The sequence below is a fragment of the Spermophilus citellus genome (assembly GCF_964194105.1).
Source record: "Spermophilus citellus genome assembly, chromosome: 6".
Taxonomy (NCBI): Eukaryota; Metazoa; Chordata; class Mammalia; order Rodentia; family Sciuridae; genus Spermophilus; species Spermophilus citellus.
The window spans coordinates 89,975,930-89,989,603 of record NC_138187.1 but is presented as its reverse complement, the minus strand read 5'-3'; the positions used below and the strand labels follow the sequence as shown (position 1 = coordinate 89,989,603).

The 13,674-nt window shown below is 34.4% G+C and overlaps 1 protein-coding gene across 1 annotated transcript in view; it reads left to right on the top strand.

Moving 5' to 3' along the window:
• The window catches only part of TASOR2 (transcription activation suppressor family member 2), a 62,502-nt gene that overhangs the window by 30,433 nt on the left and 18,395 nt on the right, over positions 1-13,674 (top strand). Inside the window, exons 14-17 of the mRNA XM_081297800.1 lie at positions 2,088-2,804; positions 5,806-6,048; positions 9,648-10,524; positions 11,734-12,163. Coding sequence (XP_081153926.1) covers positions 2,088-2,804; positions 5,806-6,048; positions 9,648-10,524; positions 11,734-12,163 — 2,267 coding nt within the window. The remainder of the gene's footprint in view (positions 1-2,087; positions 2,805-5,805; positions 6,049-9,647; positions 10,525-11,733; positions 12,164-13,674) is intronic.

The following is a 13,674-nucleotide window of genomic DNA, read 5'->3' as shown; positions in this document are numbered from 1 at the left end:
GTGGTGTTAGACAGAATCTTGCTATGCTGCTCAAACTGATCTTTAATTCATTGGTTCAGGTCATCTTTCTACCTCAGCTTCCCACATATTTGGGACTTATATGTGTGTGTCACCATGCCTGGCTTAAGTTGATTTTTTAAAATCAATTTATTTTTTAGTTGTAGTTGGACACAATACCTTTATGTTATTTATTGATATGTGGTGCTGAGGATTGAACCCAGGGTCTCGCACGTGATAGGCGAGCGCCCTACCATTGAGCTATAACCCCTTAGTTGATTTATTTTTAAATTATAAACTTGGATAAGATCCATTACTGTTTATACCCAGGAACAGCCCAAGAATTTTGTTTGAATACTTACTGGGGTTTTGTGTTTCATGTGTTACTCAGGCTCATGAAGACTTTAAAAAAAAAAAAAAAAACGAAACTGTCATTCAGAAGTAAAACTTAAGCTATTTGTTTTAAATTGAATGATATTAGGCATGGTGGCTCATACCTACAATCCCAGTGACTTTGGGGGGATGAGACAGGAGGATCACAAGTTCAAGGCTGGCCTCAGCAATTTAGTGAGGCCCTTAAGCAACTTAAAAAGAGACCCCGTCTCAAAATTAAAAAGAATTAGGGATGTAGTGCTGCGGTAAAGCACCCCTCAGGTTAGATCTTCCGAGGTGGGGGGAGAGTAATATATTGCAGCTAACTTCTCTTTTATAGATTTTTTTAAAAATTTTTTTTAGTTATAGATGGACATGACATCTTTATTTATTTATTTTTATGTGGTACTAAGGATCGAACCCAGTGCCTCACACATGCAAGGCAAGTGCTCTATAGCCCCAGCCCTCTTCCATGGATTTTTTGATAGTCTATGACAAATCATATTAGGTTCTGCCTTTCCAAATTCCATCTCGAAATAATGAAATTGCCTTTAAAAGGATACTTTATTGCAAACTGTGTGCTTATAAATGCATAAGGGCTTTTTATTTTTCCTTAATTCATTACTCTTTAAGTGATGAACTTTAAAGAAAGGAATTTTTGTTTCAATATATAGCCACATTTTCCTGTTTATTCTTAGTTACCTTTTTTTTTTTTTTTTTCCTTTTCCTAATACTTATTATGTTACTATATTTAACTAGGACTAACTTGGGGTTAGTAATTCTTTGGGTACCTTTTCTTTAAAAAGATTGTATAATTCCTATTTGCAGCTTCTGGCTACTGGAAGTCTTTGTATATGTAGATTTATATTACTAGTGACTGAAATTTTCCAATATTTTAATAAGCAGTTCAGGGGCTGGGGTTGTGGCTCAGTGGTAGTGTGCTTGCCTGGCATGCATGAGGCACTGGGTTAGATTCTCAGCACCACATAAAAATAAAGACAATAAAGTCCATCAACAATTAATAAGCAGTTCATAGAGGATCTGGCCTTTCCTTTTTCTCACTATTTCTTTTTAAGTTATCCATTTGCTAAAAAATTAACAGAGTGAACCAAGGAAAAGAGGTGAAACACAGGTAATTGGTTTAGTTAATTTTTAAAATTTTGTTTCATTTGATCAGAAAGGTGATGAAATTAGCAACTGTTCTTTCATTGAGATTTGGGGATTATTTAAATCCTTTACTTCTTTCAGTTGCATCTGATTTGCATTATACAACTTCTAAAAAGATTTTGATGTGAGTTATATAAGGTACATATAAAATAAGGTACATATATTTTAAAGAAAGAAAATGAGAATTAAAAAGCAGGAAAGCAAATCTGCCCACTGTAATGGCCAGAGCTACTGCTATGAAGGACCAACTGAGCTCTTTCTGAACTGCTTGTCAAGTGAAATGGAGCTGGAGGCAGGGCTTAGCTTATTCATTCTAACCTAGCAATTTTATGTCAAATGATTCTTTTTCAGTTCAATGTGTGCATTTAATATCAAATATATGGACATACTTATTCATGATGTATATCTGTAAGTCTTTTAAAATTGCTATTTAGGCTGTCATTTGAAACATAGCATATTTAACCATTTCATCTAAATATCTTTTTTTCTTGTATGTTTTATTTAAAGAGAAAAAACAATTTCAGGTTTTTAATATATGACATACATTTTAGGGGTGAAAGATTTGAAAGTTGAAGATGACATCTCACTGAAAGTGATACCTGTTTTACCTGCACTTAATTATGCCCTGCTCGAAGCAAAGAAATCACTTCCTGAGGAAGGAACCTGTCCAAGCACATTAGTAAAGCACAATTTTCAAGAACTGTACAAGACAGATAAAAGCCCTTCATTGACTGTTGCTCGGGATGGAATGAAAAAGACTGCATTCTTTGGGAAATCGTCCAATGGTTTTGACTTGGTTCCTCCACCTGAAAAGTGCCCATTACAGTTTTTAACTCAGTTGAAGTCTTATTTTTCAGATCCTAGAGGTTACACTTTGGAAGTTTCTGCTGCTTTGGATTTGTTAGCAGAGCGTCCTCAGTCTCCTTGTATTTCAGATGGAATTTGTGATGCTGGATTTTCTTTAGTTATGACTCCAGATTCTGAATTTCTTGACTCAGAGGTGGAAGTAAGGAAAGAAACTGAAACAGAAAAGAATTCTGAGGAAATATCGACAGCAAAAAAGGGAGTGGTGGTTCCACTGAATCCAGCATCAAATCTGAGAGTGCAGCCAAAGAGAAAAGCCAGCATGCCACTCCTGGTGCAGAATAAAAGGGTTAATCTGTGTCGCCCTCTTCCCAAAAGAACTGCACCCGGAACAGACAGTGGATCGCACTCTCCAACAACCCTTAAGTTAGTTAAAGGACAGTTTCCTCAGAAAAGAAAAAGAGGTAAGCATGACTTATGTGGATTATTACTAGTTAGTTGTATTTGAACACTGTTTCTGTCAGGATTTGGTGTTTTGCAGCTTGGGCAGTGGGTTAGAAGTTTGTTAGAAACACCAACATATCTCCCCAGGTATTTTGCACACATGCTAAGCTTGAAAAGCAGTGACCTAGATAACCCCTGCAAACCCAAGGAATGGGAGAAACTGAGGTACCTCAAAAGTTTGTTTCACTTGTGTTTCAGTGGATTACTGAATGCAGTTTGAGAAAAATGGCATTGAGTAATCAATACAAACAAAATATCATCCCTGAGATGGTACCTCAAAAGCTTATGTTTCACTTGTGTTTCACTTGGGCTAGCTTTCTCATCCTTTCTGTGCATCAGAATATTTTAAATGATCACCTGGGTCTTAGGACTGACCACCTAAAACAAATAAGCAGTGACTTAGAAACACATACATTGAAAAAGTTCCATAAGCAGTTTGGATGCCCCGAAAAACTGAGTGACAGAGTCTAGAACCATTTACTCTATTGACAAATATACTTTGGCTAGCTCAGGACAGCAAACCATATGACTTTGGCATAGAGTAATCTCAAATTATGTACAGTATACATTCTCTAAAAGTATAGGAAACTATACTTAGCAAAAGGGTCAGCACACTTTACCCAAGAAGCCAGAATCATACCTGTATCAATCATCTGACTCTTCTCACTCTACTTTGACAATGTTGAGCAGTCATGCCAGAGACTATTTGGCCTTCAAAGCAGAAAATAATGTGCTTTCTGGCCTTTCACAGAAAAAAATTTTCAGCCCTGTCTATACTATTTTGAATTAGAAAATGCTGATGCCTAAAGAAGAAACACAAGATTTAGGGATCTCCAAGATTCTGAATAAAACCTTACCCTATGGTTTAATAAATAATAATTTCTGGCCTATTATGGTTTTCTGGTTTGAGAAATGGTGTGGGTGGTATATGTGTATTGAAGAGGGTGCTGGAAAGTATGGCAATATGAAGTATTGAATCCTTTTTTTACAACAAGTTTTTAAAATATATCCCAGGCCAACCATACTGTTTCTGTTCTATATAAACTAATTTACTTCAACGTATTAAACAATCTGTAATTCAATATTCATTTTTACTGTTTCTCAAACAGTTTGTTTTATAGTCTACCCCAAATTCATACATGACTAAAATGATAATTTCAAAAATTTTGCTTTACTGTATATAATACATTTATTGTATATAATACAATCTGATGATTTCTATTTCATTGAGTTTATTTGACAACCTACCAGTGGATTACTGAGTGCAGTTTGAGAAACATGACATTGAGTAATCCATACAAACAAAATGCCATCCCTGAGAATCACCTTGTTTCATTTTTCTTTTTCTTTCCTCAGGACCTGGGTTTGTGAGAGACCTTCCCTTCCTGACTGTGCAAATGTTAGAAACTTTCCCCCTATGTCTTGGTTATCTAATTTTTCTTTCTTTTTTTTTTTTTTTAATTAAATCTTAACCATTTTCCTGCTTGATATATTTATTTTGCCTGAGTGCTGAAGCTTTTAGAAAATAACTGGAATGGAATGAGAGAAGTCTTACTCTTGGAAAAGACTGATGTGTTGCTTCATTTCCTGTGATAGTTTAATAGGGAAAAATAATTAGACCCTGGGAAATGTAGAGATTATTCTGAAAGCTGTCTTTAAAGTACTGGTTCTCTAATTCCAGAAGAATAAATGAATCTCTATTTTATCCTTATAATTCACTAATGCCATCATAGTTTATTATGCTGTTTAATACTGTTTATTGTTTTCAGTGAGAAATGCTATTTTCTGTATATTATAACTTTAAAATTCTTGACAACATTCGTTTCTGATAATTTTATATATCTTTGTGGCTAAACTTTCTGGTGGAAACAACTAGATTTATGAAAAGTCCATGGGGAAAATGGAGTATTTATTAACATGTTTTTAACTCTTAAAAAGTTTGAAACTTTTATTGTGTAATGTTTAGGTGGGCAGTATTTTCCCTTCCCACCTAATTTCCCATCTTAAGCTATTTTCTTAATTTCATGCAAAAAGCAAACAGCATCATATAAGACAGATTTTTGTCTTGTTTTGTTTTTGTTTTGTAAATAGATTTATAGAAAATTAGGTGCAGATTTTTGTCAGTCTTCCCCTATATTTTCTTAAAAATTTATTTTTCAGATGGATTAAAATTTAGATTTGGGCTGGGGTTGTGGCTCAGTGGTAGAGCACTCGCCTAGCATGTGTGAGGCCTTGGGTTCGATCCTTAGCACCACATAAAAAAAAAAAAAAGATTGTGTCCAACTACAGCTAAAAAATAAGTTTAAAAAAAATTAAAAATTTAGATATTTAGAAACAGTAAAGTAAAATATACAGTGTGGTTCTTTATAATCATACTACAGAGATTGTACATTCATAATTTTAACCATATCACCTTATGAGAGCTGTGTTGTTTTCTGTTTAAATATAATTATCCATCTCCTGGGATTGTGAATTAACATATTCTTATCTGCCACATCAATCAAAAAAGTTTGTACACATTAAAAAAAAAAATTTGTTCCTTACTTTTGTAAAGTTATTGGGCTGTATTTTTCTTCTTTACCCGATGAGGTTATAAACAGACACTTAACAATTTCATTTATGTATGCTTGTATGCATTTATTTATTTATTTCCAGGAATTGAACCCAGGACTTGCTAAGCGATTTACCACTGAGCCATATCCGCAGCCCTTTTTTCATTTTTTATTTTGAGACAGGGTTTCTCTAACTTGCAATCATCCTGCCTCAGCTTCCCAAGTCACGTTTTTTAATGTGAAAACTTTTAGCTCCTTTTTTAAAAAAAAAATCTTAACGTTACCCCAAAATATAGTTTATTCCCCTTTAGTAAAGTTATGCCCCAAAATGAAAGAAATAAAGGGAAAAGCTATGCTGATAAATATCTGGGGCCCCATCCCTTAAAAAATGGTGTCTTTTCTATATAAGGTGCGGAAGTGCTGACTGCACAGTTTGTACAGAAAACCAAATTGGATAGGAAAAACCAAGAAGCTTCTATTTCTAAAGATGTTCCAGTGGCAACGAATGCTAAAAGGGCAAGGAAACAAGAAAAATCTCCAGTCAAAACTGTTCCAAGGGCTAAGCCACCTATGAAGAAATCTCCACAAAAACAGAGGGTAAATGTAGTAAAAGGCAATCAGAATCCCAGAATCAGAAAGCAGCCACAACCTGGTAAGAACCATTCTTCCTGCAAATGTAAACACTACAATACTGATCTCATAGAGATTGCAACATAATATGTTGAAATAATATTAGCAGTTTAAATTTATCAGTAATTTGTTTTATATTCTGACACTAACATAAATAACTTGGTTTCCTATTGTAAATACACTAGAAAAGGGCAATATTTAAATCACACAATAGACCCTACTTTTTAATTTGCATAAAGTCTTACATAAATTGCTTGTAAGCGTTGAAGTATAAATGGCCTGATTCATGACTACATGCATATGAGCAAGTAGTATCTAGCAGTATTTGACTGAGTCATGAGCAGTTATAAAAAGTAGAATATTATAAATTTGTCTAAAGGAATTTTAAAAAGATTGCTCAAATCAGTCAGTAATCCAGAATCCTGTATTTGGTTTAAAAGACATTAATTTAATTTTAAAAGTTATTTTAATTTGCTAATTTTAAGTGGATAGTAAAGTTTAATTACATGAAGAAAACCGGACTGCTCTACTTTGTATTTGTTAGACATAACCTCTTAACTGTAGAAAGTGTTGTTTTTAACTCAGACTTTACCTCTTTGCAACTGAACACACGCCTCCTCTACTTCTGGGTTTGCTTTCCTTCATGACTTTGCTATGTATGGTATGCATCCTCTGTACCAAACTGCAGTGTGGACACTTATATAACCCTTTACCTTTGGTATTGAGTCCTGTTGTAGTATATGTGTTGTTGTTTTTAACAAAGAGATTGAATTCCTCATATCTTGATATTTCAGTTAGTTTTTAAAATCTGATTCCCCTTATTCTGTTTTCTCCCTTATCACTAGATTTTTATGTGTCTCACAGATAGTGGAAATTCAGAGAAAGTATTGTTTTGTTGGGGGCTGTGAAATTATAGGTCAACTTATTTGTTTTTAAGTTCCTTTATTGTCTTATGACTGAAATTTTTTTAAAAACTCATCACACCATTTGAAAATGATCCAGTTTTGACTTCCATACCAAATTTGAACCTTTGTGCTTATTTCTGAAGGGAATTCATGGTGTGGTCCTACCATATGTATCCATATTTACTCCAGCTGTTTCTTGACATGTCCCTCCCCTCTTAGTCATCCGTGGACATGTCCCTCCCCTCTTAGTCATCCGTGCCTCTCTCTGCAGCATAGGTGTTTTTTACTCTTGTGCACTTCCCCCTCTGCCCCAAGTTTTACACTACTGAGTTATACCTTCACAAAGAGAAGATTCCTTACACTCTCTCACTAATCTCATTTCCTGTTGGGAGTCTCTTACTTATTTGTTTGCAGTAGTGGGGATTGAACTGGGCCTCACACATGGTAGGCAATCATCCCATCTCTCCAGTTGTTTTTAAGTTTTATTTTGAAACTAGATCTTGCTAAATTGCCTCAGGCTCCTAAGCAACTGAAATTACAGGTATGCACCACCACGTCCAGTTTCTGTTGGGTTTTAGAGAATGTTAAGGAATTTAATTTATCTTATTTTCTATTAAATATGTTGTGGTCCTATTGTTCCAATTAGTTTGTAAACATTAAAATGTATTTTTCCTAGCACTTTCTTGAATTCTTTGTACTGAATTGGCTTTTAGATATATATTGACAAATTGAAAGGAATTATTTAGTAGGATGGTGACAGAAAAGTAAGCCCAGAAAATTGAGTTTTCAGAATATATGTTTAGTGGGGCACAGTGACACATGCCTTTGTAATCCCAGTGATTCATGAGGCTGAGACAGGAGGATTGAAAGTTGAAGGGCCAGCCTCAGGAACTTAGCAAGACCCTGTCTTGAAGTAAAAATAAAAAGGGCTAGGGATGTGTTAAGTGATACAGCTGGTACCACACAGGTTCAATCCCTAGTGCCCCCACAAAAAAGAATGGATGTTTAAAAATAGGCCCACTGTATTGCAGATATTTATGGATTATGCAGCAACATGCCAAATTGAAGTTTTCAGGTTACTACCTTTTAAATTAGTCTCTTAATTTTTTTTATTTCTTAATCACCTGTACTGATCTATTTTACTTTTTGTACTTGAAATAATCAAGAGTTTAAGAAGGCAGATAGGATATCGCCTTGCTGACCTCAATTTGAAAATTATTGATGTTATTTAAACTGAGACTAATGATTTTCTGTCCTTTTAAAAGTTTGTGATAGTTTTTTATTCACTGAATTTATTTAGCAGTGTCTTTTCTTATCTGTATGTCTTACCGGTGTATTCTGACATTTTATTTTTAATGAAGAACTGTACTAGGTCAATAATTAAGTGACTTTACATGAGACTGTATTTATTTAACTGTATTCTTTTGACTTCAACACAAGTATTTTTCATGTTAGGCTTAACTAATATGATATTCTGTATAAGAGATAGACAAGTGTATGGAAGCCATCGTGTGAACAAAATAGAATGAAATTCATTCTGTTCTATTATCAGTTAATGCACCAGATCATAAAATAAATTGCAAGTTTTAATATACCTGTGGGGATGAACAAGACAGTTCTGCTTTAAGCTCAAAACCCCCCCTTGGGTTTTGCTATTTTAAATAAAAACTGGTTAGTAATTGATTAATTTCACCTTTCCCCTACATATTTTGTCATTCTGATTGATGACATTATAAGCTGTAGTTTTCTTCTCTTTAAATGTATTAGTTATTGACTTTTGAAGGTACGTTATCAATTGTTTTCAGAAGTACTACAGTTAATTATAAAGAGAAGCACAGTTGGCTTTTCTGTTCATTCATTTACCTGCATCAGGTAATCATTGCTTGGAATAGTTCTGAACTTTATCCTTCAGAACAGCATGTAAAAGAATGATTAAGTAGTGGCCTGAAAATGCATAAACAAACCACTATAAATTGTAAACTTTATGATTAAGGGAAAATAGAGAGATTTCATTATCTACAGAAAGAAAATTTTTCAGTATATTTGCTTTTTTTTTTTGCAGATAAAGGGATAATGTTTTCATGACTGAAAGTATAAGAAATGATAAAATTAATTGGTGATTCTGAATACTCTGCCTTCATTGATTTATTTTATTCATATTATGACTTTCTAATTTTATATTCATATTATATTTTATAATTAAAGATAATATAGTTTAAAATCATCTCTATTTTGAACTTAGGTGGCTTCTTTAATAAACCACTTATTAAGGAAAATGATTTCTGAGAAAGTGTATTATCTGACCTTAACACACATTTCATACTTCTACATTCTTACATCCTCATTAGATTGTAAGCCCCTTGAGAGCAAGGACTGAAAGTTTTCTTTTTCTTCTTTGTATATTTCTTGATGTGAGCAGTGCATCTTGTGTGTTATTTAATACATGCATTTTGGAGTGATGATTTTTTAAAAATTAAATGTTCTTTAAATTTTGTTCCATTGAGCAACACATTAAAATAGATCTGAGTATTGAAAGAGACCTTAGTCTGATAGCAAACTTTTAATATGCAATCTCTATAATATAGTTTTTCTTGGATATGTTGGCTTAACCATTAGTACCATTAATTTTCATTAAGACATAGTAATATGTGACAGAATTCTATGAAAAGGAAATGTTATATATGTCCCCCCTTTTTTTTCCCCTTTTATGCTGAAGCTAAGGGAGAAACTGCTTTACAGCTTCAATCAAAAATTTCATCAGATGGCCAAAAAGATGGAATTAGTATAAATACAGATCAACCAGAAAGCACCACAGTGGCTCATAAAGATCTTCCTGAAAGCTCCATTATGAACTATGACTCCCAGGCCCTAAATATGTTAGCTGATCTTGCATTAAGTTCTGCTACCTCTTGCACCCCAACTTGTGAGCCTACAATTCTTCCCTGCTCCTCTGAATTGCCACAGAATGATGTTTTACTCTCTAAAGAAAATTTACTGCATGGTTCCTCTGACCATGAATATCATAGGGGCATTAAAAGTCAAAAAGGTGTACTGTTACCCAAACTGTCCTCTGATAGAAAGAGTAACTCAGGGTTAGACTTAACAGTTAGCCAGGAAGACGAGTGCTTGGTACCTTGTCAGGCCCCTGATGAAGCCCAGTCAGCATCCCCTGAGGAAACAGTAAAGTCTTCAGATGCAAGCCAAAATTCGCTGGTTGCTGTGGAACATTCATATGCCCTGCTCCTTGTGGAACATTCAAAGAAACATCTACAGCCGAGAGGGTTACCAGGCCCTGCTTTTGCCAAGAATGGGACAAAAGGTCCTGATGCTGGAACTCCAGTGGGAAAAGTCATGCCTTTTCGGCATCTACAGAATACTTCCCCTCTTCAAAAGGTTTCTGAGGATTCATTGATAAAGCGCAAAAATCGATTTGTATCTTCCCACCTAAAAGATTTTTATTGCTCCCATAGTGTGCTTAGCTGTGATGGCTCCTTTAAAGTCACTTTCAAATGTGAAACAGAATATTCATTCAACTTAGATAGCAAATATACTAACAATCCACTGGAGAAGACTGTTATAAGAGCATTGCATGGGTAAGTGTGAGTGAAACTTGAAAAAAATGATTGTAACTTTTCTGTTGAGTTACACAAGATATTTGTGCCAGACTTTGCAAAGAGAAAAAAATGCGTTTAAAACCAGTTATTTGGTAATAATACCAAGCAGATTTGTTTACTGAGTTAGAGTAACAGGCAGGCTTTGCCAGTATTGGTGATTACATGGAGAGTATTTAAAAATACCTTTAGCTTCATAAATGGCTTTCCATTTTGCAGTACTCCATCACCAATTGTAGTCTTTGAGTTATTATAGGTTTTTAGATGAGATCTTTATGTAAAACAGTATAAGACATAGAAATAATGCTTTTTAGGCTAAATTCCAAAAGAAACATTTTTTAAAATTGTTAAGTATTAAAAATTACTTCTTAATAATAATCAGGTTGATAGAAATGAGTGATTTTTACATAGGCTTGTTCTGGAAATCTTCCTTAAGAAGGTTTCAAGGGAATAATAACAGAATGGTTAGATTTTAGACTAGTATAGGCTTGCATCTAAGTTCTTTCCATTTATTACCTCCTGTGACCCTAAGCAAGTTTTGTGTTTCTAGACAGTGCTTAATCTTTATTGTGTATGTAGCTCATTTACAGATCTCACTTTGGTGTTTTCTCTTTGGGGTGAGGCCTGAGAGGTGGCATTTCTAATAGGTTTGCAAGTGATGTCATTGAAGGATGACAGTGTGTGGGTAACACTTGTAAGCATGGGTTTAGCAGTAGCTACCTACTGAGGTTGTTACACATTTTGGGCTTTTGCACAGTGCCTGGGCCATCATGATAAATGGTAACAAAAATACTAACATCGCTGTTAGAAGCATTAGGTGTAATGTTTTCTTTCAGTTCACATGTGACTAAATGGACTTTGCATGTATCAGACTTCTTTCCTTACCCATGTTTGTGTATACTTAGGAAACTAGGAATTAGCTATGTTTGGATCAGAGTTCTGCCACACAATGTTGTGATTTGAAAAAAACTCACTTAAATGTTCTCACTTCCCTTCTCTTTAAAATGGGTTAGATTTAAATTAGATTAGATTTCAAAGGGGTTTGAACTTCATATTTACTCATTTTTTATATCTATATAATTTTTAAAATAAAAACAAACAGAAACTATAGTTCTTATGGAGGCACTTGTTTATGATAAGAAAATCAAATAACTATTTCAGTTATTTTTTGTGTGTTCTTTTAAATCTCAGGCCCTGGAACACTAATTTGCCTGATAATGTGGAAGAAGTGAAGCTTTTACTTCACATGTGGGTAGCTCTGTTTTACAGTAATCAGAACAAAGTCATACGATCATCCCGAAAAGTGGTAGAGCACAGCAACCCAGCAAAGTATGTGTCCATAAATAGCACTTTAGAATCTTTTGAACTCGGTGAAATTGAGGAGTCCTCCAGTGTGGAAAGATGTTCTATAGAACCTATGTTGGAGTCGAATGAAACATCCAGAGGTCATGCTTCAGAAATGTCCTTCCCTGGCCCTAACTGCTTGCTTCCTTTGATTAAACCACCACCTGCCAAAGGTTTGGAACTCAGTGTACAGAATGAACAGAAAGAAACTTTTGCAAGAGAGTGTCATGCAGACACCTCAGAGAGCCAGAATTTTATCTATTCCTGTAATAATGAGGTAAGAAAAACTGAATATTACTAATGTTGGCATTATTTTAGAAGTAATTTCCTCCATTTTTTGTTTGTTTTTGTGTATGTTAAATCACATTCAGAGTAAGGCATTGTTTTATTTTAGGAAAGTGGCGTAAAGGATTTTAATGCCAAAAAATTGATTTTCAAAAAGTGTTGCTCTGCATTGTCCTCAGTAGTTTACCTACCATCCTAATTGTAAAAGCAGGAATAAAAAAGATCATGGAGGGGTGGCAGGCAGGTGATCTAGGGGAGCCACCATAATTGTGTCACATACTAATTTTATATTGCTCCAAAGCAAATCACTTGTTCTCACTGAGCGTTTTATAAAACAGGTGATGCTAATACTTGTCTTATCTAGATATTAAGAATGATACCTTAGTAATAAACATTAGAAATGCTTTGTTAAACCTTAAACTAGACTTGATTATACCAGAATTAATTTTGAAGATAGATAATTTAATAGTAGAATACTAGCTAGGCCTGTGAGAGGAAAACCATTGCAGTTGATGATTTCTGAAAATGGAAAACAAACTTTTTTTTATACCATTGTTTTCAGCTGATGCTCAGCCAGACCAGATAATCAGATTCTAACTGAACCAATCAAAATGTTGTAACAAAATTCTAACTAAATAGATTGACAAAATACCCAGATTTGTTCTGGAATAATTTTGCATGGGTTTGAGCAGCACTTAAGAGGCAGGCAGTGTTTCTGTATCTGAGGTTACTGAACACTTGCAGGTCCATGGTAAACCTCAGAGGATGAATATCTTTAAATCATCGTCATTATCATCATCATCAGAGTTAAGGTTTCTGGAGCACTGTGTGCCAGATAGTGTTTCACTGACATTAACTCAGTTAACTGGTCTCAGAACAAACCAGTGAGGTAAAGACAATGAGTAATCCACCATCCTGTAGATAAAGGAAACTTAAGACATAGAGAAGTAAGAAAATTGCCTCAAGTTCCATAGTAAATTGTCAAGCCAAGATTCGATTCCAGACAACCTACAAATTACATGGGTATATTTGTGTGTGTGTGTGTGTGTGTGTGTTTTAGGTATGGGTGTGCTTTCTTTCTGAAGATGTGGTTCAGGAATTTTTATCTGATTCTTACTACCTTATGAGAAAATATTTACAGTTAGGTGAAATTCCTTTACTACCTATATACACACCAGTTTCATATATAGTACTTTTTTTCATTTTTATTTTAATTATACATGACAGTAGAATGTATTTATGTACTTTGATATACATAGATGGGATATAATTTCTCGGGTTTTTTTAGTGTACATGTTGCAGAATCATATTGATCATGGAGTCACATATATACATACAGTAATAATGTTTGTTTCATTCTACTGTCTTTCCTATCCCCATATCCCCTCCCCTTCCCTCCCATCACTTCCCTCTATGTAATCTAAGGTAATGCTAATTTTTCCTAATGTCCCCTCTCCCACTTATTGTGAATTAGCATCTGCATGGTTTTTGGGGATTGGCTTA